The sequence below is a fragment of the Periophthalmus magnuspinnatus genome, chromosome 19 (assembly GCF_009829125.3).
Source record: "Periophthalmus magnuspinnatus isolate fPerMag1 chromosome 19, fPerMag1.2.pri, whole genome shotgun sequence".
Lineage (NCBI taxonomy): Eukaryota > Metazoa > Chordata > Actinopteri > Gobiiformes > Gobiidae > Periophthalmus > Periophthalmus magnuspinnatus.
Genome location: NC_047144.1, coordinates 15779905 through 15806889, shown reverse-complemented (window position 1 = coordinate 15806889; position 26985 = coordinate 15779905). Strand labels below are relative to the sequence as shown.

Below are 26985 nucleotides of genomic sequence, written 5' to 3'. Positions count from 1 at the left end.
AGGCCCTAAAAAGCAAAGTAAACAGTACTTTCAAAATAATATGAACAACAAGTTTTCCTCATGGACGATGGACAGTGACATTTTGATGACTATTATTTTGTTTTGGTTAATTACTATGTCAAGTATCCTAATTTTCATCATTCTGAAACCATGGATACCCTTTTTACTTCATATTTATAAAGTATTCTAACTTATTTAGCCTGTATTTCACCATATGTAACTTTTGCTAAATGTTAAATTTTGCTAAATGTTTATAATTAAAGTAAAAAAGTACTTTCAAAATAATAGATACAACAAGATTTTCCTATTGGATTTCAGTTTTCAGATGTGACATTTTGAGGACCATTTTTGACCACTAAAATATATACATGTAGAGATTATTCTGTTTTTGTTAATTACTATGGCAACAGTCCTAATTATCATCATTCTGAAACCCATGAATACCCTTTTTGCTTCATATTTATAACAGTATTTCAACTCTAGCTTATATTTCACCCGATGAAACTCGGGCTACAACGGATTTTAGTTTTAGTCAAAATTTAAACAATGAAATATCACCCAATGTTTTTAATATGATCATGGTTATTAATTGTTGTTAATTACTGTTGTTGGGTAAAAGATTACACCACAATATTCCATAGTTCCCTAATTAATGTTTTAAATAAGGCGACACAACATGTATATTCTTGCAAAAATATCCTATTCATGATTCAAGTTCTTCAAATCAGGAAGGAATTGTTAGTCTGAAACTCAAGAATAAACCAAAAAAACAAACAAAAACAAAATAAACTACAGAGATGTCAAGACCTACCTTCGCTCCAGAGTTCACGATTGTCTTTCTGAATGTTCTTCTCAAGTCGTGGTCTTCCTCTCCTCCTCTTCATTGGTGTGATATGCCTCTTCTCTCTCCCCTCCTCTTCCTCCTCCTCTTCCTCCTCCTCTTCCTCATCATCCATCTCTCCGACCCGGGACGTTCTCTCCAGGAGGGGCATGGGTCTCTCGTCCTCGGAGTGATCAAAGGGCTCGTTTAACACCTCTGTCGTCTCGGAGATGGTTTCCGTGGTGACGCTGCTGTTTACCCTCTTCCTCTTTCGGCCGCGCTTCTTCAGCACCACAGACCTCTGCGAAACAGGAAGAGAAAACACGAAATACAAGTTAGCGATATTCAACGATTACCAGCTGATTTGAATTAAAGCTCCACAGTGGAACTTTTCTGCTTCTCCGCATTAAAATGTTATTGCTTTGGCTGGAATGTTCCACAAGCCAAGTCACAAGTCAGATCTGTGGAAAAGCGATCTAAACCAAAGTAAAAATGCATGGTGTACAGTATATTTAATAGTACAACTCCACCTACAAGTAAATTAATGAAAGACAATGCCATACTATGGAACATTCCAAGTAGAAATGGAAACGTTCCCATGGAGACAAGCAAAGGGGGAACAAACAAACTGTATCTTATCTCATTCAGTGTTTTTTTTTATTTTTAATTTTTATTTTTACTACTTTTTATATACAACCAGAAGACATCAGATATATGAAGCAAGATATATGGAATTATGTAGTAAAGAAAAACACTTTAAGTAACTCTACTAAATATTTTTTAAAATATATTTATTTATATTTAAATCCTCAAAGTATCCACTTTGTTTTGTCAAAAAAAAAAAAAAAAAAAAAAAAAATTAGTAGAGTTATTTCACTACATAATTCCATATATCTTACTTCATATATTTGGTGTGCTCTGCAAGTATCTAACATGTACAAATAATAAAAAGTAGTAAAACAACACTGAATGAGAGGGTGTGTCCAAACTTTGTAATGTAAACATGTATAGTTGAAAATGGAGTTATCCCTGTAAAATATGTAGATTAAAATACCTTCATAGTTTTTATGTAACACCTTGTACAGAGAAACAATGTCAGCCATATTGATGCTGTCAGTATTTTTATCTTCACGTCCACAAGAGGGCAGCAGTGTCACATTAAAAGAGGCCAGTACATTAACCATGAGCTGACAAAGGCACAAGGTTTAAACAGCGGCCCTAAAACACATCTATAATCCACAGCTGCGAGCTCTACGCCGCTTCCACCAGATCCATGAATATTTATCAAAGTTCCCACTGCACACGAACGCAACACAGACGCTAATGAAGGGAAACAAATAACGATAAACACTCAGCTGTGTTTTTGTGCCCAGAGAAAAACAACCACGAAGCAGGAGTCAACCATTATCTCAATTAACGGACCTATCATTCTTCTTCTACTACTACTACTATTACTACTACCACAACTACAACAACTACTACTATCCACATGGAGCAAACACTGACAGAAAGTTTCACATCTTTTCTGTCAGTACAAATACATAAAAGTAATATTTTTTCCCAATAGCTTCAGAAAGTAGCGTCATTCCTCGTTTCCAAAGGCGTGATTGTGTCAGTTGAAAGGACTTGAGACTGAATATGACGAGTTTGTGGACCCAATCCCAAAGAAATAATGATGAGGTTCAACAGTTTTGGATTAGAGATCAACTGATGTGGTTTTTTCCATGGCCGATATCAATGCCATTTCGAATCCAGAGCAGCCAATGGCCGAATAACTCTGTCGATATTTTTGGGATATGTAGGGCTGATTTAATTATATTTTTCTACTACTATGTAATTTTAATTTACTTCAAACTCAACCAATCCTTTTTTGACCAGAAACCTTTAATGGAGCTGTGTAGTCATGTTTTGTGCAGTTACCTTTTCATATTTAAGTGTTAAAATAAAGCTTTCTGTTTCGTCTTTAGGCAGCAGATCGGCCAAAGCAAAATATTGGTCTGTGCTGGAGATTTAAGGACGATAACTGATACGCTAAAAAGTGAAAATATCGGCAAACTGACATTTTGGTCTATCTTTATTGTGGATTTGGATATTTCTTTCAAAAACCCGCACTCCATCTGAAATCATGACATCATCAAATCCCCCCTATCCCCCCGAAAAGCACCAGTAGAAGGTGACGTCTGTGTGGGCCACTCAGCTGCTTCCTGTTATAGTCCTGTTCTGGGAAGTGGAATGCTGTGTCTTCTCTTGGAGGCAGTTTTCCAATAGGGAACTTCAATATAATCGGTGCCATAAAATACAAACACTGTTGTCTATTCAGAGACGAGCAGAGCAAAGACAGGAGCAAAGATGGGAGGAAAGACGGGAGGAAAGACAGGAGTAAAGACAGGAGCAAAGAGAGGAGGAAAGACAGGGAAAGACGAGAGTAAAGACAGGAGCAAAGACAGGAGCAAAGGAGGAAACACAAGAGAAAAGACAGAAACAAAGACAGGAGCAAAGACAGGAGCAAAGACAGGGGTAAAGACAGGAGCAAAGACAGGACCACTGCTGGCAAACTCCTAAACAAGAACGTATTTCCAATTATTCCGAAATACATAAAAGTTGCACTCTTTTTTTTTAAACATCTTTGAAAAATATGGTCATATGTCATAAACTGCCAGAATATCTCATTGATCTCATTGATACAGGAACATTTAATACTGATCTCATGATTGTCGATGTCTAAGGCCTGGCTGCACCAGAACTCAGACGGAAAAAGGGCTTTTGGCCGTTTTGCTTCTCAAAAATGGAATATATCTCAAGGACAAAGAAAATTGGATACTTTTAGTGCCACAAGTGCAATTTAATAATCTGGTAATGAACTTTTAAACTCACACCTGCTTCTGTTTTAATGTTTTAAATGGACTTCATAAAAATAATAACTAAAATGTATTCTTACAGTGGACGGGATTGCCTCTCCACAGATCTGATCTAGTTGCATTTCCTGCTTGAGTCCATGGAGATAGACAAATTTAATGGCATACTATAGAACATTCCAGATCACGGTAACGAGAAGATTATTTGTGCTAAAATGGCGACTCCTACGTGTGTCACTGATTAAGAAAATAAGATTGGGGAAGGAAGTGAGTACAGAGTAAAGGGTGTGCACCACGGCGATGAAAACAGGAGATGAAATCATGGTTACCAGCTCTAAAAAGTCAATTTTGCAACAGGTCTGATTTAAACTAGGACAAGGACTCGGCATGGGACGATACTGAAATTTTGTGTGATGATTTTCATGTCCAAAATAATCGCGATTAAGGATTGTCTCATGATCATTATTAAAGTGGCTGACAGTTTAAATGGATATGAATCATTGTAATTTTAATCTTATGAATAAGTTCCATGTTTAAACAACTGTCATAGTTTTGTACTTTGTTATCAGTGAAAATAACTACGCTTTAGCAGAGAATATTATGGATGAGCAGGGCCGTCGACTGAAATTTGGGCCCGGGGCATTAACCCTCACATGGGCCCCCCTCTAATACAAATTAATAGGAAGAAGCTCCAATTCTGGTCCCCCCTCTTGACGCCCCTGTGAATAAATTGATTTTTTCTGCACATTCTGGTGATATAATGGCGATTATCTTTGTTGCCGATTATCACAATTATATAAAATGTCCCACGAACGATAATTGACAAAGCTTTTAATTACAATCAACGATATTACTGTTTATCGTCCCATCGCATCAAGCACTAAACCAGTTCTAAACCAGATCTAAACAGGACAAAAAAAACATGTAAACTAATACTGAACTCACCTTTCTTTTGGTGGAGAGCATGACGTGGGCTTTGGTGAGAACGGGCGGCGAGCTGTCTGAATCTTCATCGTCGTCATCGTTGTCAGCTTCCTCGTCGTCATGGCTACGTTCCTCCGCTTCCTGGATACGGCGGCTCCACGACGACATGGCGCGGCGCTCGTAGGTTCGGTAGGGAACCTTACAGTGGACTTTGGTGAGGGTGGGACGGCCGCTCTGAGATGGGGAGAAGAGGTCGTCTTTGTCCCAGCGACTGGACTGATCCTTCAGCCTCTCCATCTGGAATTACACAAACGAATATTACATCTAAGGCTGGGGAATATAACAAAAATATATATATCAGAAAACGCCTGATTTGTCTGTTATTAATGTTCATATGTTGAGTTACGGACACAATAGAGAAATAAAAGTACTAGGGCCGTGCAGAGTCTAAACCAGGTCTAAACCAGGACTAAAAAAGAACTAAACCAGGACTAAACAAGGTCTAAACCAGGTGTAAAACAGGACTACAGCAGGACTAAAACATGACTGAATATTACATCTAAGGCTGGGGAGTATAACAAAAATATATATATCAGAAAACGCCTGATTTGTCTGTTATTAATGTTCATATGTTGAGTTAATATAAAAAGTACTAGGGCCGTGTAGAGCGGATTAGCCTCTTTTTTTATGGGTGCTCCGTTCAAAATACAGAAAAAATATAAACAAAAACACAAATAAAACTAGCAAATATTTACACGAGTCCATTTAAAACATTAAAAACAGGTGCAGGTGTCAGTATAAAGGGCGGTATAGTAAAAGTGCTAGTTATACTGAGTGGTAATATTAATAGCTTTAGCGTTAGCAGCAGTGCTAGTAAACAGTTGCCAAAGGAGCAGAAGGTTCCAATTCCCTTTCCATAAACTATGTTTTTGTACTTACACTATCTCAATTGGTTTTTTCCTTGTACAGATTTGAACTATCGTCTGCCTATAAAAACATATTCATTTCAGTTTTACCACAGGAGCAGGACATTTACACAGCGCTTTATGAGAGCTGTAATGAGGTGATGGTAAAAGGCTCACTCCTAATTTGCCATGAGTCAGGGCTTTTCAAAGGACAGCTGAAGTCACCAAACCCCATTGAGAATTATGCTCGTTTTAGCTCAGAGGACACACTGTACCAGACCTATTACTGTTTACGCATGTAACTGTGTCACTTTGAAGTCGGGATGGAAATCACACAAGACGTTTGAGGACAAATGTAAAAGAGAAAACCTCAGACGAGTCAAATTAGACGAGATTAACGAGATAAGACTGGAATGATGTCAGCGTTACAACAGCACTGAGGTTAGATCTGCTTTAAGAATACATTCAGTCAGGTCTAAACCAGGACTAAACCAGGACTAAACCAGGACTAAACCAGGACTAAACCAGGACTAAACCAGGACTAAACCAGGACTAAACCAGGTCTAAATCAGGTCTAAATCAGAACCAAACCAGGCCTATGAATGCTTATGCATGTATTTTTTTTAGGACAAAAGTTTTCAAAAAAGTCAAATTAAACCAGATTAACAAGATAAGACTGAGATGATGTCAGTGCCGTATCAGTTTTTGCAGATTTTTGTTTTAAAAATGCATTTCGTCCGTAACATTTGAGAAAAGACAGAAAACAAAATACAGAAGAATGTTCTACTGTATGGCATTAAAACATATCTATCTCCATGGAGACAGGAAAGATAGCCCCAGCCTGTATGCCAGTATGACAAATCTGCAAAATAAGGTTTAATATGATTTATTTGGGTGATTCATTGTGTTATTTGCCCTAATTTCACATTTTTTAATATTTCAAAATTATCTTTAAATCTTGTAAGCCCCACATTTAAACTCCAGATTTAACTTTTACAAATGTGTTCTGAAATGCATGTAATTCTTGTATTTGTCATATTAAACTGGAACTAAACACATTTTTGCTACTAAACTGTGTGTACAGTGTGGTTTTAATAACATTACCTTCGGTTTCTAGTGATTTTTTGGGGCAATTTCAAGTACTTGGTGACATCACACAAGACTGCAGGGGCGGAGTTTGAAGTATGGATACCTGTTAGACCAATCACACTGTTCTTTATACCTCCAAACCCCGCCCCTCCCCACCTCTCACTCTCCCATTTAGTCCTCCAGGCCCCGCCCAGTTTAGCAGCTCTGTTTGAAATATGGTTGTGGGTGGAGTTTAGGTGTTGAATCCCACTTCCTACCTCCATCTCTTCCTCTTCTTCCTCCTCTTCCTCGTCGGATGTGGTGGGCGCGTTGTGGTTTTTCGGCGGGGTCCATCGTAAGGCGCCGGGGTCGACTTCGTACGGTCTGGGTCGCTCCCTCAGCCGCTCCATGTGCCTCTGGATCACACCGTCTCTACGAACCAACACGATTCTGCAAGAGAAAACACAAAGGGGTTTTAAAAGGTTTTTATTCTGCACAAAAATCGACTCTTAAACTGTGTTATAATGCTGTTACCTTATCAAAAATATACCTGGAGTTGTGTTTTGTTTCAGTTTAGTTTGGTTTGGTGTAACTCAGGTCACCGTCAAAGGTCATAATAACTGCACGATAGTAATTTGTGTAGTATCAATGGAGTAATTAACCAGAATAGTATAAGTAAAAGCACCCGCATTTGCAGTAGTTGTAGTTGTAGCAGAATATTTTTGTTATTGCTGAAACTGCAGTAGTAGCAGTAGTACTATGTAACAGCACAGAGTACAGGTGGGCTGCCAGGTGTACACAGACAGATGGCGTCCTTGGGGGGCTTAACCTGACTTACTTCTGTCAATATTGGGCCGTGTTAAATGGATATGATGTTAAAAATACACAGTGTCCTGGATAAGTCACAGAGCCTGACTGAAGGAGGCGGGCTGACCTGCCACACCCGCCAATCAACTGCAGCATACTGTGTGAACTAAACTGGGTCTAAATCAGGACTAAAGCAGGACTAAACCAGGACTAAACAAGGACTAAACAAGGGCTAAACCAGGACTAAACAAGGACTAAACCAGGACTAAACAAGGGCTAAACAAGGACTAAACCAGGGCTAAACCAGGGCTAAACCAGGACTAAACAAGGGCTAAACAAGGACTAAACCAGGTCTAAACCAAGTCTAAACACGGACTAAACCAGGACTAAACCAGGACTAAACAAGGGCTAAACAAGGACTAAACCAGGTCTAAACCAGGTCTAAACCAGGACTAAACAAGGTCTAAACCAAGTCTAAACCAGGTCTAAACCAGGACTAAACCAAGTCTAAACCAGGTGTAAAACAGGACTAAACAAAGACTAAACCAGGTGTAAAACAGGACTACAGCAGGACTAAAACATGACTGGAACAGTTTCAAACCGGAAGTAGAACTGGGTTTAATAGTTACTACTCAGCCATGTCCAAACCTAATCTGGCTCATGTCAAACTCAGACTGTATAAAGAAGTGGACTAAGTGAGTGTGACGTCACCCACAGCATTCGGCTCCAGTCAAATGAAGCTCATCGAGGCTAGAGCAGTCTTATAATTTTTCAATGTAAAGTAAAGGGGAACCAGAGTCGATGGAGCCGGAAGCACGCCCACACTCACTTCCTATCTGGAACGCGGGGGCTACCAGGTTAGCTCTGTCCATTTATATAAACAGTCTATGGGTCTAAACCAGGTCTAACCCAGGCCCCTCACACTGACCTGCCGTCCCTTCTGTCGATCATGCCCAGCTGCTGCAGGGTGGAGGCAACATCGTGGGGGCACATCCCCGTGGACCTGCTGATGCCCCTCACACTGATGTGTTTTTGGCGGTGCTTCGAGAGGTACTCCAGAATCACACTCCTCCAGTACGCCGAGTACGACAGACGGCCCAGATCGGACAGCGGCTTCTCCGGGGACCCGGCCTGCCCCTCCCGCCTCGTGAGCAGGTAACCTAGGAAATAAAAACTGTTAGGTCAAGACTCAAAACAGGATCCGCTGACCCACAGGTTAGCGGTGCGGTTCTAGCCTCCACACATGAATGCTGTAGTTGTGTCCTTGGGCAAGACACTTAACCCACGTCGATCCCAGAGTCTGTGTACTCTGGTGTATGAATGTGTGTGTGAATGTGTGAGTCATTCCTTGATGTTGTATTTTGTTTCATTCACACATGTTTAACACACAAACCCTGCATAGTTCTTCTCACAAACACCCTGTTCCACCTTGTGATGTCATCAAGTGGAAATACAGGAAGTATTCCACTGTGTTTTTAAAGTCCACACACCTTCACCTGGATAATTTCAGCTCTAGATTTACCAACATCTACTGCACAAAAGATGGAACAGATCATTTTTAGTGTCCGAGATGTAGACAGACTAAAAATAAAGTGTTACTCAAACAAGTGAATAAAACAAAACACATCTTCAGGTCTGTTTTTGAGGAGATAACAACATTATAACACGGCTTAAATCGCACATGAGTAAATTTTTGCATAATATAGGACCTTGAAAAACAAAAAAAATCAAGATGTCATTTTTCAGAATCAACATCTGCCCAAATGAGTATCTAGTTTCAATAGCAGTTTTAGCATTAATTAGTAAATGGACAATCAAATCCCATTGTTACATTAGTATAACAGATAGTAGTTAATACAGTCCCTGACAAAAGTCTTGTCACTTATCCATTTTGTAGAAAGAAAAGCTTACGACTTGACTTTAAATTAATCGACTGGTTTTAGAAATGTCTCATATGAAAGCAAAAATGTTCCCAAATTATGCTCAATATACTAAAATAAATTTGCGTCACTGAATAAAGATTGATCATTTAATGAACACAGAAAGGTCAGATTTTGGCAAGACAAAAGTCTTTTCGCCTTGTCATATGATGCACCCAATCCTAGATTACAGCCTCACCTGTGATCAGTTACTGATCAATCAATTAGTGAGTGTGTATAAAAAGAACCCCGGCACACCAGACCTTCACATCAACTGCAACTTGACCTCTGACAACATGCTTAAGATCCACCCTGAGACCAAAGCGTTAATTATCAAGAGGCTGAAGACCAGATCCACTGCTGAGGTGGCTGACACCTTCAATGTGTCTCAGCGTCAAGTACAAAGAATAAGAAAAAGATCTGAAAAGACTGGAGATGTTTTGACAAGCCCAGGTCCGGCAGACCCAGCAAGACAACTGCTCGGGAGGACCGTTTGTTGATTCGAAAATCCAAGGCCTGCCCCTTTTCCACTGCAGCAGAGCTCCACCAGGCCTGGTCACCTCAAGTCCGTGTCAACCACAACAGTTTGTAGAATTCTGTCTCGAAATGGCCTCCATGGTCGAATCAGTGCACAGAAACCAGCACTAAACTAAAGGCAATCAAAAAACTGTGTGGCATTTGCCAAGGCCCACAGCCTGCTAAAAGGATGGACACTGGAAAAGTGGCAGAAGGTGGATTTCTCAGATGAATCCTCGGTTGAATTACATCACAGCCACCGCAAATATTGCAGGAGACCTACTGGAGCCCACATGGATCCAAGATTCACCCAGAAAACAGTTAAGTTTGGTGGCGGAAAAATCATGGTCTGGGGTTACATCCAGTATGGGGGTGTGCGAGACATTTGTAGGGTGGAAGGCAATAGCCTAAAATATCAAGAAGTATCAGCTACCTCTTACATTCCCAACCATAAAAGGGCTCAAATTTTGCAGCAGGATGGTGCTCCATCGCATACTTCTATCTCTACATCAAAGTTCCTCAAGGCGAAGAAGATCAAGGTGCTCCAGGACTGGCCCAGTCACCAGACATGAACATCATTGAGCATGTCTAGGGTAGAATGAAAGAGGAAGCATGGAAGGCAAAACCAAAGAATCTTGATGAACTCTGGGAGGCATGTAAGACTGCTTTCTTTGCTATTCCTGATGACTTCATTAACAAATTGTATGAATCATTGTCGAACCGCATGGATGCAGTCCTTCAAGCTCATGGAAGTCATACAAGATATTAAATATGGATCTCACAGCACCACTACTTAATTCACTGACGTTATGCAACATAGTTTTGTATTTGAAGTAAATTATTTGTTCAATTTTCTGTAGGCGACAAAACTTTTGTCTTGCCAAAATCTGACCTTTCTGTGTTCATTAAATGATCAGTCTTTCTTCAGTGAAGCAAATTTATTTTAGTATATTGAGCATAATCTGGGAGGGTTTTAGCTTTCATATGAGACATTTCTAAGACCAATCGATGAATTTAAAGTCAGGTTATAAGCTTTTGTTTCTACAAAATGGATAAGCGACAAGACTTTTGTCAGCGACTGTAGAAAAATTCACTTTAATTCACTCTAGAGACAAACTGTGTGTACTTCATTTCACAAGCTGCTTTGTCAAGGGTCATCTATTACGAGACTGTGTGAAATTAATTAATGCTTTTAACGTGCACACGCAACCGATGCGCCCAAACAAGCCAATTTAATCACCAAACGCGCTCCGCTAATGTTACAGTAATCACCCTGTATTCATTTAACAAACACTTACAGCTCAATATTCAAATAAATCAATTGGCAAAAGTCAGAATCCATTTTGTCATTTTACAAGCGAATTAGCATTAATAGAAAGGGAACTAAAGGAGCAGAGACGGCGCCTTTGAAAACTGATCTGAAAGAGGATTTTTCACAAGCCCCCTCCTTTCTACTGCGGGCGGAGAGAGAGGTACGTATCACTGTGTTTCGAATGACATCATGACGTTCTATAGGCTCACAGTGTTTAATACAGATGTGGGGCAGATGAAAGTGATATTGTTAATGCAAATTTCTGTTGTGATATGGTGAGTTCTTGGATCAAGTCACTAATGGAAGTGATCAGGTTCAACATTTATGAGTTTAGATTTTGGATATTTCATAGCAAAGTACAATGTAGTTAATAGGGAATAGGGAAATCTGGCTCTTGCGCCCCCATCTGGAGTATCATCATCACATTCTATGATCTGAAAACCACAAACAGAGGTAAAACAGACAATTGTTGAGTAAAAAAAATACATAAAGAGAGACTGTTTAAAGCTGGTTACAATATTTCACAGAACAAAGTCGAAATTTAACTTTTTTGATGGTTAATGGTCGCATATTTATACTGCACTTTTCCACCTTCAAGTCACTCAAAGCGCTTTACATCAATGAACCACTCACACATTCACACACACCAGTGTGCACAGACACTGGAGGCGGAGTGGGTTAAGTGTCTTGCCCAGGGACACAACAACAGCATTCATCTGTGGGAGCTGGAATTGTTTATGTTGAGAGCAGGATTCGAACAGCCAACCTTCAAATCAATGGACAAACACTGAGCACACACTGAGCCACTGTCGCCCCAGTAGATAACATTATAACAAGTCTTATCATATCCTGAATAAATACATTTTGTAATTATTTTCACAAAGGTTAATGTGTGAACTGAATGACAACTTTAATTCTGCTTGTTATGCCTCATACATATATACTGTAAACTGTACTGCTGGTTGTTGTTAGAATTATTATGACGTCACTGAAAATTGTGAAATGTGCCTAAAAGCTCATCACAGTGAATAATTAGGATGGTGGGAATGTGTTGGGAAAGTGAGGCATAACTTTGAACGGCTGCAAACTATTTAAAGGGCTCATATTATACTATTTTCTGATCTGTGTTATTAGTAATGTAATGTTGTTTCCTCATCACAAACAGACCTGGAGTTGTGTTTTTTTTCATTCATGATGATTTCAGCCCTGGAATTGCCAGTCTGTACTGAACTAAAGGTAAAAGGAGCTTTAACATAAAAACTACTACTTAATGACATCACAAGGTGGAACAGAGCATTTTGAGCTTTGGAAATATAGACGAACATGTGTGAATGAAACAAAACACAACTCCACGTATGTTTTTGAGGTAGAGACAACCTTCTAACATGGCTTAAAGTTCACATTTTGCATAACACAGACCCTTTAAAATTAACTACTTCTGTTTTTCACATTTTTAAGACACTAAAAATCAGACCTTTACAGAGCCTTTAAGATTTCTACATCTTCAACATTAGCAAACATTGGTAACAACTCAAAAAAAGCAAAACAAACACCAGATTTTGGTATCAGCTGGGGGAAAAAAAACGTATCGAACCAGTCGTACTTAACTATGTCTTCAAGCTACAAAACTGCATTTCCAATAGAGGCTTGAAGGAGCTCAGCTGTGTTCAATCGGCCTAATCCTCCTCTTTGTTATCAGCCACTCTCAATATCTCCACCCGTCTCAGCGACCCCCAAAGTGAAGAGGAAATCAAACGCTCCATTACCAAACGCCCTCCCTCTCCTCCCTCCCTCTCTCTCTCCTCCTTCATTGTTACCGAACTCTTCACAATAATAAAAGTGCTCCAGTGACAAAATGCCTGAACAGAGAAAGAGGTAGAAAGAAACCAGAGACTTTGACTTGAAATTCACTGTAGTGTTTTCTATTCCCAAGACGCCCACTACACTGTATCTGACTTTTACTGTCTTAAAAACGTGAAAAACAGAAGTAGTTCATTTTAAACTGTTTGCAGTGGTCCAAAGTTACTCCTCACTTACTTTATGCATTCTGAACATCCTAATTATTCACCATGATGAGTTTATAAGCATTTTTCTCTCTTTTAAAGTGGATGTTTTCCATGACAGTAAAGTTAAAGCAGACCTATTGTGTTTATGTTTGCTCCATAGCTATAGTTTATGACATTCGTGGATCGTTATGCTGTAATTTGTACATTTTAAATCGCAATATTCATCTAAAATTATTTAATAATGCCCAATGGGAGCTGACGTCGCTGTAAACTTCATCATAACAAAGTATCGGCTCCTCCTATGGACAGCTGCACATCACATTTGTACCAAAATGACTACACAATGTTGCCGAATTATGTGTGTATCACTGATGAAGAAAATAAAATTGGAGAAAGAAGTAGTTACGTCACAGTGGGCGTGTACGGGGGGCGGTGAAAACGAGGGTAGATCAACAAAATGGCGTCTTGAAAATAAGATTTAAAGATCACTCAAACATGAATCACTCCAAATATAACTTCAGAGGGTTGATGTCAAAGGGAAACAACTATAACATGGTTAAAGGCCTTAAAAAGTTGGCAGATCTGCTTTAAGAACTACTAGCATGCTAACAAACACTTCCTGATTATGGGACAATAAAATGTTAGATGCACAGTGGTCTTATTTTGACCTCTAGACCTACGTATACAATATATTTGGACACATTTTGTTCAAATACATGGAAAAAAATGGCTACAGGGCCTTTAAAGTTGTACTCGATTTAAGAGGGACATTAAAGTCACATTACGGAACTTACTGAAATCGATGAGGAAGCGTCCGAAGCCCTGGCGCTGGTGCTGAGGCAGGATCATGATGCACGACACGTTGTACTTCTGCTGACAGAGTTTCTCCTGTGGGACGCAAACACAAGGAGAGTCAGACCCGAGCTGAACCTGCCCCTCCACAGACCAGACTCCACAGACCAGACTCCACAGATAAACTCCACAGACAAGACTCACATTCACGCTCATACACACATGCACACTCATAAGCTTGTGCACGCTCATATGCTCATGCACACTCATAGTCTCATGTACGCTCATAGGGTCGTGCACGCTCACAGGCTCGTGCACGTGCATAGACTCGTGCACGCTCATAGACTCGTGCACGCTCAGGTCTGAACGGTTTTGGCTAAATATTTCATTTCAATTCTTCTGACAAAGATTGTGATTCGATTTGAGATTTGTGTTTTAACAGTTGGATTCTGTTTGGAGTTTACGTTTTAAACCTGTCCAAAAGTGTCATCATGAGAGAGACTGAAACATAAACTGTACCACTGGGTTTTACAGGATATCACAACATTCTATAGAATAATAATATTTAAAGTGATAGTATGCAACTTTCTGGAGGTGGCACGTCATCTGTCTGATTCCACAGAAATAGAAAGTTAAGTACTACTTAAATACTGTACTCAAGTACAATTTTTAGATATCTGTACTTTACTTAAGTACATTTTACAGTGGATACTTTTTACTTTTACTTCACTACATTTGAGAGCAGTATCTGTACTTTCTACTTCGGTGCAGTTTTGAACAGGAGTGAAAACTAAAAAGTACTTTTCATATGAGGGGGTTCAGAGTGAGGGGTTATTTTTACCATGTTCTTGGAAACATCCTGACTAACGTTTTCGTGTTCAAGCTTCAGCTTTGAGCAAACAAAAATAAATACACAAAATTTATAAGAAAAGGGAAGAAAATGATTCATATTGTTCCTGTCGACCAAAATACGTCTCATTTTGAATGAATATCTCTACATTTAACACTACTACAAAATACTTTTACTTAAGTATTTTTTCATGTGATACTTTTACTTCAGTAACTTTTTGCCTGTGTAAATGTACTTTTACTTAAGTAACAAAATTAAGTACTTCATCCATCACTGACTACTACTACTGCTTCTACAGCTGTTACTGCTATATTTTACTAGATTTTTTTCATGTGATACTTTTAGTTGAGTAACTTTTTATCCCTGTATCTGTACTTTAACTTAAGTAACAACCCAACCCAGTAACCAGCCTGATGTGAGTTACCTTGGAGAAGTATCCCACCAGGTGGCAGCCTTTCTGGTCGTTCTGGGTGAGGATGTAGAAAAGAAACGGCTCCACGTCGTAATACAGCGTTTTATGATCCAGGAACAATTTGGCCAAAAGACAGAGGTTTTGGCAGAACAGTTTACTGACATTTCCATCAACCTAAAAAAACAGAAAAGAGGAACAGAGTTTGAAACCAGATCTGGAAAAACACGAGATCACTGCTAAAAAGCACAGTTTGATCTCTGGGGTGAAATGAACAAACGGTTTATTTCTGTTTTAAGTTCAAGTTAAAGGGGACGTATTATGCTGTTTATGTTCTAATGTTGTTTCCTCATCACAAACAGACCTGGAGTTGTGTCTTGTTTCATTCGCACATGTTTAACACACAAACCCTGCATGTTAAGGCTTAAGGAGTTCTTCTCTCAAACTGAAAACACTCTGTTCCACTTTGTGATGTCATGAGGTAACACAGGAAGTGCTTGAACATGTGTGAATGAAACAAAACACAACTCCAGGTATGTTTTGGAGGAGGTGACAGCATTATATATGTCTTAAAGCTCACAAGAGTCAGTTTTGCGTAATATGGGAGCTTTAAGTGTGTGCATACCTCAAACACGGAGAGGTCGTCTTTGCGGTAGATCTCGTTGGCAGGAGGGTGGAACCAGCCGCACTTCTTCGTGTGTCTCTGGAGGATGTTTTTGCTTCTCATGTACTTCAGACAAAACTCACACAGATAAAGCTTTTGTAGTCTGGAAATTAGGGGAAAATGGACAGAAAGAATCTATTTTTATCAAGGACTTTTAATAACATTATACAGTTTTGATAAATAAACTGTATTTGAATGGCCCATGTTAACCAATTTTATGTTCTCTTTTTATCTATCAATCTGTTCTTTGGTCTTCTTCTAGGTCTACAGCTCTAGTCTCAGCATCCTCCGACCCAAATATTCACTCTCCCTCCTCTATACCACAGACCACAGAAGTGGACTAAGTGAATGTGCCGTTACCTGCAGCGTTCAGTTTCAGTCAAATAAAGCTTGTCGAGGCTAAAGCAGTTATAGCGGCGAATTTAGTGCCAAGTTCCACATTTGGAATTCCAACTGCGAGTATCATAGCAACCAAAGAGCCAATCCAGAGCGAGGCTGTTAAAGGTAACGCCCCTTCCTGAGCCAAAATCGGTGGAGCTGGAAGTACGTCCATGATCACTTTCCTGTTTTATATATACAGTCTATGCTCTGCACCATATATTCACTGTAAAAACTGAACCAACTGATTTGGTTTACCTTGAATATTCGGGAGGATAAGGCGATGAATACCACGTCTGGATCTCGTACTTTCCAAATTCGATGACAGAGGGAAAACGCATGGAGTCACTGCTCAGAGCACCGGTTCTCTGTAAACAAAATATTAACAATGTGACTTTGTTTATTTATTTAACCCTTATATGCCAGGATAGTACAGATATATGGAGTTAAGTTCTACTCCATAAAAATCTGCAGCATTTAAACCACAAGTCACAACAGTTTGAGAAACACTAAGTGATTTATGTGTAATTAAAGGTGCAGTCTGTAACTTTTGTGGACCAGAGTCTACACTGACATGTTACTGCTTTGAATCTTCCATAGTTTGGCATTACATTGATCTATCTCCATGAAGACAAGCAGTGCCATCAAGACTAGACCTGGACCAAAACCTGGACTAAACCTGGCCCAAAAGCAGACAAGGGGGTGCCACCAGACTAAGTTACAGGTCAGATCAGTGGAGACATGACCCCACCCAAGTGTTTCAATAAAAACACCCATAATGCAATCAATGCTAGATAGATGCTTTTAATGCCATACTGTGGAACATTCAGGCAAAGCAACAACATCACCGTGGAGACGAGGGAGCAACAGATGCACATCAGAAAAGTCGCATAGTGTAGCTTTAAAGTGCCCATGTTTCCTCAGACCTGGTGTTGTGTTTTGTTTCATTCACACATGTTTAACACACAAACCCTTCTCTCAAACTGACAACACTCTGTTCCACCTTGTGATGTCATCATGTGGTAATACAGGAAGTGCTCCATTGTGTTTTTAAACTCATACACCTTCACTAGAATCATTTGGATGATTTCCGCCCTGGATTTGCCAATCTCTACTGAACTAAAGATAAAAGGAGCTGTTAACGTGAAAACTAGAACTTCATGACATCACAAGGTGGAACGGAGCATTTTGAGCTTTGGAGATGTTACAGACTAATAATAAAGTGTGACTTAAACATGTGTGAATGAAACGAAACACAACAAAACACACCTTTGCGTAATATAGGACCTTTAATCCATTTCTTGTATGTTATTCCTCCTCACCTGTGCAGCGAGCTCTTGTACTGTGCTAAACGTCTCGATGTCTTCTTCACTGACGTGGTCTCGGGACATGGCGGCCATTTCAGCCTCCTTCTTCACCCTCAGCTCTCCGTTCAGTCCTGTTTGACCACAACAACACAACATAATATAACACAGTAGTAACATGACGATGGATGACGACGCTGTGTGTTTAACGGAGGCAGAGGATGTGACAGAAAACATGTCTCTATAGTTTAAACTGGATCATGCTCAGAGTAAGAAATGCACCAAATGTGAATGTGTAAATGTAATGGCTCATTAATCAATAAATATAGGACTAGAGCAGCTACTACTACTAGTACTACAACTACTGCTGCTACCACCACCACCAACTACTGCTACTACTATGGATATTACTACTTGGGTGATTACTACTACTACTAGAACTACTACTAATGTTTCTACTACCACTTGGGTGATTATTACTACTCATTCTAGGGCTTCTATTACTACTACTAGAACTGCTGCTACTGCTACTGCTACTGCTACTACTACTACTACTACTACTACTACTACTACTACTACTACTACTAACTACTGCTACTCCTACTGCTATTACTATGGCTACTGCTAGTTGAGTGATTACTACTACTAATACTAGGGCTTCTATTACTACTACTACGACGAGGACAACTATGAAGACTACAATTACGACTACTACTATTACTACCACTACTACCACCAACTACTGCTATTATTATGGATGCAACTACTTGGGTGATTACTAGTACTACTAGAACTACTACTACTACTACTACTACTACAACTAAAACTACTAGCAAGCACTGCTATTGCGACGGCTACTACTATTTGGGTGTTTACTACTACTAATACTAGGGCTTCTATTACTACTACGATGACGATGACAATGACGACTACGAAGACTACTGCTACTGCTACTACTACATATGTAAATGTAATGGTTTATTAATAAGGTATAAGTACCACAAGGGTAAGGGTGGGCCATACTATCCTAGATTATCTAAAATATTTATTCTTTATTTAATATTAATTCTGACAAATATAATCAGATTATATTTTGGCAAACCATCAAACATGAACTAAAATGTGTGTCTTGGTTTAGGTTCAAGTATTTCAGAAAAAATTAAATGTACGGTGAAATTAAATATGAAATGAATGTACAAATTTAGTTTTTTTTGAAATTTTAATAAACTGTTTAAACTCAGTCTTATTACAGTTGATATGCCCTATTATATTGGTTCACCCTGAGGACAACTATTACAATGTTACGTAAGAGACGATATATATTACTAGGACTGTCGTCGACTAAAGACATGTGCTGCCGATCGATTGGTTGACTAAAAAGTGGGTGTGGCCAAAGCTCTCAAAATTATTACACATCTTTGAGTATCTGACCCAAACTGCACTCACAAGTCTACACCTGCAGGGGGAGCTCAAGCGGGAAAAAGCACCAGGAAACAATGTATTTATATAAAGAAAAAGAACCTTATGAATCATGAGTTTCATCTGATTTTTTTTCTTTTACATATAAATACCAAGAAATTACCAAATCTTCAGCTAACTCGCTCAATCACTTCTCCTTTCTGCTGTTGTCCCAGATAAATCCTTATAATAAAAATAAATACAAACATAAATATTACCCACTTCTACCGGAAAAGTGCAGAAAAAACGTTGTTTGTTTTAGCAAATTTTGATTAAAATTCTTTGTACAACTAAAAACAAACCATGACATGCAAATTATTCACATTTTCTTTACAATCTACAAACAGCTCCATATTTCCTTGTGCATAAACCATTCTGTACACGACCCAACACTATTCACTAATCCAACACATTCACTCTACACAACACAAACATCTCCATCGATTTACGCAACATCTCATCTTTGCAAGTTTATGTGAAAATCTCAAACGTAATGAGCACAGACTAGAGAAAAAAATGATATTTGCACTTTTTAGCAGATTAACCTTAAATCTCCAGCAGAGGGCGATGTTTTGGTTTGGTCAACCTGCTGCCTAAAAGATATTTAGAAAGCTTAACTTGTACACTTAAATGCAAAAATACAATGGCACAAGACAGGACTACACTCTCTTGTTGGTTTATATAAAAAAATTGGGGTTTTGGTGAGTTTGTAGTAAGATTAAATAGGAAAAAATATCAAGCTTATTGACCATCGGCTGCTCTGGATTCTAAACAATCAGTATCACAGCGATGGAAGGTAATGAAGTACACTTAAGTACATTTTACAGTGGATACTTTTTACTTTTACTGCAGTATCTGTACTTTCTACTCCACTACAATTTTGAAAAGGCCTAAAAAGTAAAAAGTGCTTTTCATAGTGTTACTGTTGACCAAAATATGCATCAGTATGTAGTATCAGTAAAGTACATTTTCAAACCTGTACTTAAATACTTTTACTAGAGCCTCTGTATTTGTACTTTTACTTAAATAACATACTGAGCCATGAAAAATCCCACATCGCTCGATCTCCAGCAGAGTCTATAGTGGTTTAATTGTGTAACTGTTCTGAGTGAGACATTTTTTTCAGAAGCGGAGGCGGAGCTACAGAAAGCAGGAAGTGAAACATCTCAAAGCAGCAGGCAGCAATTTAAGTTCACACAGCCGTGCCCTCGTCTATTTTAAGCCGAGGTGAGAAACAACTAAAACAATCTGTACTCTACATACGTACTTTCAGTTTGAGTTGGAATCACCCAAGCAAAAAGTGTAAAAAAAACCTATTTATTTACTCCATACCAACAACAGCCCTATACAAACAAATACAAACACTGCGATTATAACTGTTCACTGTGGTAAAAATGGATGCTACGACTTAAGGTTGTCAAACGTTTTATGAATAATGTGCTATTATATATTTTAAACTGGTAGGAAAGTAGATTTTAATTTGACCAAGTGGAAAAATCACATAAGCAGGACAAAACTGGACCTTTCCTGAACAGTTTTAGAATGATCTTGAGCTTTATCAGAGCTAGCAAAGTGTCATTCTTTTGTTGTAGCACGCTAGCTAGCTCACGTGTCTCAAAGCTAACAGTCACTTTTATTCAAATCGGAAACACAAATAAATAACCTATTAACCTATCAAATTAATTCAAATACAGACTACCTGATTGTTTTTAAATGTAAATGAATTGAGTTTGTGGTGTTGTTTTAATATTTGTAATGTCTCAAAATTAGTATTAGCATTAGCATTGACACAAACACAGTAGTGCCCTTCGGTAAAGTATTAATTTTATTTGTGTAGTGTTTAACATGTCAGTGACATCTACCTGCAGCTCCCTGTCCACTGTCTGACGCTGACCCTGTAACCTCTGACCCCTGACCCCTAACCCACCTGCAGCTCCCTGTCCACTGCCTGATCTTTAAATGTTTATTCATTTTAGCGTGACTTGGCAAAAAACATCATAGAGATACAATTAGACAGGAAGTAGTGATCCCAACAGTGAGGCTGCCAAGCTAACTGCCTGAAAACTGCTTTTAAACTATATACTACATACTATACTACTATATACTACTCCTTTTTACATCCACCCCTTAAAGACACTGGTTTGATGAGTTTACAGTTTGCATGTGTCTTGACTGGTGTAGACGCTGGTTGAAACATTGGTGCAGTGGTGTGTGGAGTGATGGAGCGTTGGAGGAGAGAGGAAACAGGGAGGGGGGGGGGATAATGCTGTCCCACCCACAAGTAGGGTCAAAGGTCAAGGACAGGGCAAGGGGAGGGGTCAAAGACAGGAACCAAGTGGACCCAGGAACCAGAGGCTGAGACAAGGCCGTTTCCATGTTTCTACACATAATCATAGTAATCATAATATTGATATTTGCAAGTACAACTTTTGAAGCAGTAACTTGATCAGATGCATTACTACTTCTTCTACTACTACTACCACTACCACTACCACTACTACTACTACAGCTCCTACTACAATCACCACTACCAACTATTGCTATTACTATGGCTATTACTACTTGTGTGATTACTACTAATACTAGAGCTACTACTACTAATACTACTACTACTACTACTACTACTACTACTACTACTACTACTACTACTACTACTACTACCACCACCACCTACTGCTGTTACTATGGCTACTACTACTTGGATGATTACTACTACTAATACTAGAGCTACTACTACTAATACTAGAGCTACGACTACTGCTACTACAACTACTACTACTACAGCTACTACTACTACTACTACTACCACCACCACCACCACCACCACCACCACCAACTACTGCTATTACTATGGCTAATACTACTTGTGTGATTACTACTACTTGAGCTACTAAATGTAGTTTGTCAAGTATACAAATATAGCCTAAAATTTCCTCTTTTTTATCTGAAAATACTCACAAACAAGAAATTCTAGCTGCATTTGTCTGCATTATCTGCTGTGTACTTCAGGATGTGCTCCTGGGTCCAGTGTACTTCGTGTCTTTTCATGGAGCATGAGGAGGTTAGAAGGACCATGCAGAGAGACAGAAGCCATCGAACAGCGAGAGAGGAATGCCAAAGCTATATGAAAAGACCGCAGCCAAAAAGTCCAAAACGCAACGAAACTGGGTTAGGAAACTAAATGATGGGATTAGTATAAACGGGGTTAGCTCTAGTCTACGAAGAAACCAACCAAAACAAAGCAAAAAGAAGCTTAAAGAGGTCAGGCCTGTCACCATAATTACTACATGGACTTGGGGTTCAGTAAATTGGTCTAAATATGTTTTAACAACTTTAAAAAAAATGTAGTACTATAATATTTGAGCTGTTGGCGGTCGAGTAAATCACATATCTATGAGTCAGCGTACAATTTACTGCTTAAAGGCGCATTACGTAGCTTTTCTTGGGGCTCGTAACCATGGAGACGTTATTGTTTGTCTGGAACGTCCCGCAGTATGGCATTAAACTCATCTATCTCGCATTTATTTAATTAGATCGGACCTGTAACTTGGGCCTGTGGTGTTTCACGCGCTTGTTTCCATGGAGATAGACGAGAGTAAAAGTAAATGCCATTCGATAAACATTCCAAAGCGAAGCGGTGGCATCTCCATGGAGACAAGCAGACAAGAAAAGCTACGTAGTGCACCTTTAAGTGTTTTGTTCGTACCGCAGCTCAAATTAAAACAATTTTGTACATTTAGAAACTTTTTTTTATCGTGTTTTAGGGTTATTTTCAGTAGCAAGAAGTAGTTTATATAATATGGTTTATAGTGAACTTTTAATTTCAATAAATCACACATTAAACTGCGTTATCGTGACAGGCCTGTAGAGGGTAAGGACACGCGGTATAGGTAACTCCTTGCTTACCATGAATATTCTCTGCTTTATCTTGTCCATCTTTCAAGTCTGCCTTTCCTGGAGACAGCGCCCCCTTGTGTGGACTCACCCTATAGCGCAGCCTGCCTAGAGTCCTGTGCTTTTTTAGGAAGGGGTTACGCTTGAAATGACTGACCATCTTAAATCCTCTGGGACATCCTGGCAGCCTGCTCTTGCTATTGCTATTGCTATGACTAAAATCGGTCTTGGGGAGGCGCTGTGTCCCCGCTTTGGACTCAACTTGGGTTTTATGGCGTCTGGGCGGCGCGTAGCAAGGAAGCCTCTTTTTCCGTGACTGTCCCTGAGTGGTAAATATGTGAGAGAGTCCGTCGAAAAGGCCTTTAACATGGCTGTTCGTGCACAAGCTAGTTAGGGAGGGCACGCTAGACTGGCTGGAAGAACTCTGAGGGGAGTTAGCCGATGTTGAGCTGCTTGAGACTTGCACGTTTGGGCTAAGTCCAGGCAACGAAGGGGGTGGGACTGGAAGAAGAGATGGGGGGGTGTTTTGGGTCGAATCTGGGGTCAAAGTGACTGTTTCTGCCGACAGTTTTGGAGGCTGGTCCAGAGACACAGCTCGCATGCGACGTCCCACGGGTGAGGGGGTAAAGAATTTGGAAAGCCCGTCGATTAGCCCTTTGGTTTTCTTGTTTACGGTGAGTGTGGCTGAGGTGGAGGTGAGGGGGGGAGGGGTGGAGGAAGAGGAGGAGGAGGAGGAGGAGGAAGAGGAGGAGGAGGTGGTGATTTCGACTGCACAACGAGGCCCCCTGGTGTCCGTCACAGATGCAGCATGACCAGATGGATTTGTGGAACAGACGGAAATCTTTTGAGCCCTACCAGGTGCCCCCCGGCCCGCCAGTGCTGCCGAGCTGCTGCCACCGCCACTCACACACCTGCAACACACAAACGCACACAGATAAGACAACGTTAGAGGAAAAGGAGAATAGAGAGATGCAGAAGTTTAAGTACACAATCTGAAAAAGCAGCGAAACGTCTTCACTCCTACAACATTTTGTCCAGTTGATTGATTTACCTTTGGCTTTTACGATCTACACGAAGAGTTCCATTAGCATTTACTTATTTTAACAAGTGCTAACCGTGCTAATAGTGATAATGCTAATGCTAATGCAGTGGGCGGGGATAGGGGGTAGGTGAAAACTGAAATTTTCTGAGCACTACAGCCTCAAATGTAGGACAAAAAAAGGGATTGCTGATTTGATTTAGGGACAACATATGGAAATTAGTATCTTTGCAATAATCTGGCATATTTACACAATCAAATAAATAAAAAAACATGCATGAATCAAGTGAAATACAACTTTGAGATCATTTACTCATTATAAAAAGTTAATTAATGATGACGGCACACATTGATACATGGTTTAAGCTAAAATAAAAGTTGATTTCCATAATAAGTCCTCTTTAATTGAACCTGATAAGTCTCAAAGATGGAGACTCTTGACCCAAGGGCGCCCTCTTACATGTAATCCTTGCTCCTTGGGATAAAGAAAGCTACACTGTAATAATCCCTTTTGCGAGAAATATATCCACTTTCACCCTTCCTTCAATACCGCTGGGACGGCACGTTGCCCGGGAGTTGAACTCAAGAACTACCAACCTGCCAACCACTCTGCATCACCGCTCACTGTGAAAGTTTTGGTTCCTTTTCCTGATGTGAGTAAATCCACAAGTAACAAGAGCTTTATGTCGACAATGAGAAATGATCTGAACATTTGTGTTTCCTGCAGCTGCTTCAGATGTGATTTGTCTCATGTTTGTGTCTGTTTGAAAACACCAGAATTTGTGCATTATTTAATATGTACTTCAATTACATTAACTTCAAATTATGATTTAGATGTTAGGTCCTGACATTTACTCTTTAAGTTACTCTTACTTGAGCATTACTTTTCCTAAATACTTACTTACTACTTTGTACTTCTACTTGAGTAATGTTATTCTGAAATACCATTACTCGTACTTTGAGTGTAATTTCTATCTACTCTATGCACCTCTGTAAATACTGTAATAGTTTGTTTGTCATGAACCTAAATCCATAATCACCATCATTAAAGCGTCAGTGTTTGTTTAACTCACATTCTCTGTTTGAGCTTGTTCCTGGGTCGTCCGATGGGCTTTGCATAACGGCGCTTGATCTGGTGGGCTCTCTGCTGAAGCAGCTTCTTCCCGTTCTCCTTGGGCCTGCAGACTTGGCAGATCCAAGTCCCTGGAGGACGTCCAAAAACACAGGGCACAGTCAAGAACAGGACGGGCCCATATGGACGATACCGATATTTGGCCTGCCGCTGTGCTTTTAAAATCCATAGCAAGTTTCATAAATGTATCGACATTAGTGATTTTTACTTCGATTTTACATTTCACTTTTGCAAAAATAATGAAAAAATCTATTTATCTGAACTCACTATTAGATCTATTTCCATTGTGACCATTGTGTAATCTGTTCAAAAAGGCCCTCAGAATAATGAACCACCCAAAAAATATCAGTGCAGAATATTGATGTCAGCTGATACCGATATCAACAAATCTGTATCAACATCCCCCGATACCGATATCAGCGACTCTATCTATATAGGCCGATGCTGGTATACATAACCTGCATCGATATCAGCCGATACTGATCTAGACAATCTGTATCTACATCGGCCAATACCAATGCTGGACCGATATATCGCCCATCCCTAGTCAAGAAACAGGACACAGAGAGAAGGACAGATAGAAAAAAGAAGAAGGAGGAGGGGAGAGAGAGATGGAGGGGCAAATACAAAGGTAGTAGAAAAGGGATAGAAAGAAAGATAAGAGGGAGAGAGCGGGAGGAGGAGGGAAAGAAGTAAGTGTGGGAAAGAGAGAGAAGGAAAGGGAAAGAAAGAGGGATAAAAGGAAAAAGAAGGGGAGGAGAGCTAGAGGGAGGAAAGGAGGAGAGAGAAAGAGGAGAGGGAGAGAACATAGCAAGTGAGCAGAGGAAAAGGAAAAAAGTAAGAAAGGGAATGAGAGAGAGAGGGAAGAGAGAGAAAGAAAGAGAAGGAAAAGAGCGAGAGAGAAAGAAAAAACTGAGGGAGGAAGGGTAGAGAGAGAAAGAGAAGAAGAGAGGGAGAAAAAGAAGAAGGACAGAAAGAGAGGGCAGAGAGGAACAGCGGAGAGAGGGAGATGAAAGATGTAAAGGGGGAAGAAAATGAGACAATGAGAGAGACGGAGGGAGGAAAAAAGAGGTAGGAGGGATAGAGAAAGAAAGAGAGGGAGAAAGAAGAGAGAAAAATAAAGATATAAAGGGGAAAAGAGAGAGGGAGAGAAGAAGAGGGGGAGGAGGAGAGAGCGAGTCCGGCACATTCATTTGATACATTCCCCTTTAACTGTGCCACTGACCGCTTCACAATGACAATCAGTTACACGGCACAAAGTGAAAATCTATAAGAAAAACATGAGCTCGGACGAGGACTTGTTTGGAAAAGCAATGTGACTTTTATGAGCCTCAAACCCCTGAACAAACAACAGTGTAATCTACAGACGGTGAACTCTGCAGGGACACACTCACAGACACAGCGAACGCTCTAATAAGCCTCTATAGATTTAACTGACAGCTACAAATGGGTTCGGATTGGAATCAGAGAGAGGATGAAACACTGTAATAGCACTGATGGAAATGATATTTGAACATCGAGCTGGTTACGCAACACTGAAGACCTGCTTGAAATGTCTTTTGTAACATATTTAGGTCCATGGTCTAATCACAGTACTGAATATTTAGAATAGTTTTATGATGAATCAATGGTAAATGTTTTTGTTTTTTTTATGTGTCTTGCCCAAGGACACAGCGACAGTATTTATCTGTAAAAAATAAATATAAGTAAAAATAAAAACAAATGAACAAATGAAAAGAATAGACATAATAGTAAAAATGACCAAAATGAAATGAAATTAATAAAAAAAAGAATGAATAAATTAAATAAATAAATAATAAATACATTTTAAAAATGAATGAACAAATGAAAAGAATAGACGTTAACAATAAAAATGAATGAATGGAATAAAAAAATAAAAATTAAAAATAATGAACAAATGAAAAGAATAAAC

General features: G+C 39.5%; 1 protein-coding gene across 2 annotated transcripts in view; it reads right to left on the bottom strand.

Annotated features, from left to right (window-relative positions):
- The window catches only part of kat6b (K(lysine) acetyltransferase 6B), a 68512-nt gene that overhangs the window by 5529 nt on the left and 35998 nt on the right, over nucleotides 1–26985 (bottom strand). For both annotated transcript variants that reach the window (XM_033984171.2, XM_055229327.1), the window contains exons 6-16: nucleotides 24994–25123; nucleotides 22894–23792; nucleotides 17548–17663; nucleotides 16484–16593; nucleotides 15809–15950; nucleotides 15199–15360; nucleotides 13927–14020; nucleotides 8308–8539; nucleotides 6851–7022; nucleotides 4621–4896; nucleotides 812–1121 (exon numbers count right to left, since the gene is read on the bottom strand). In XM_033984171.2, the coding sequence (XP_033840062.1) occupies nucleotides 812–1121; nucleotides 4621–4896; nucleotides 6851–7022; nucleotides 8308–8539; nucleotides 13927–14020; nucleotides 15199–15360; nucleotides 15809–15950; nucleotides 16484–16593; nucleotides 17548–17663; nucleotides 22894–23792; nucleotides 24994–25123 (2643 nt within the window). The remainder of the gene's footprint in view (nucleotides 1–811; nucleotides 1122–4620; nucleotides 4897–6850; nucleotides 7023–8307; nucleotides 8540–13926; nucleotides 14021–15198; nucleotides 15361–15808; nucleotides 15951–16483; nucleotides 16594–17547; nucleotides 17664–22893; nucleotides 23793–24993; nucleotides 25124–26985) is intronic.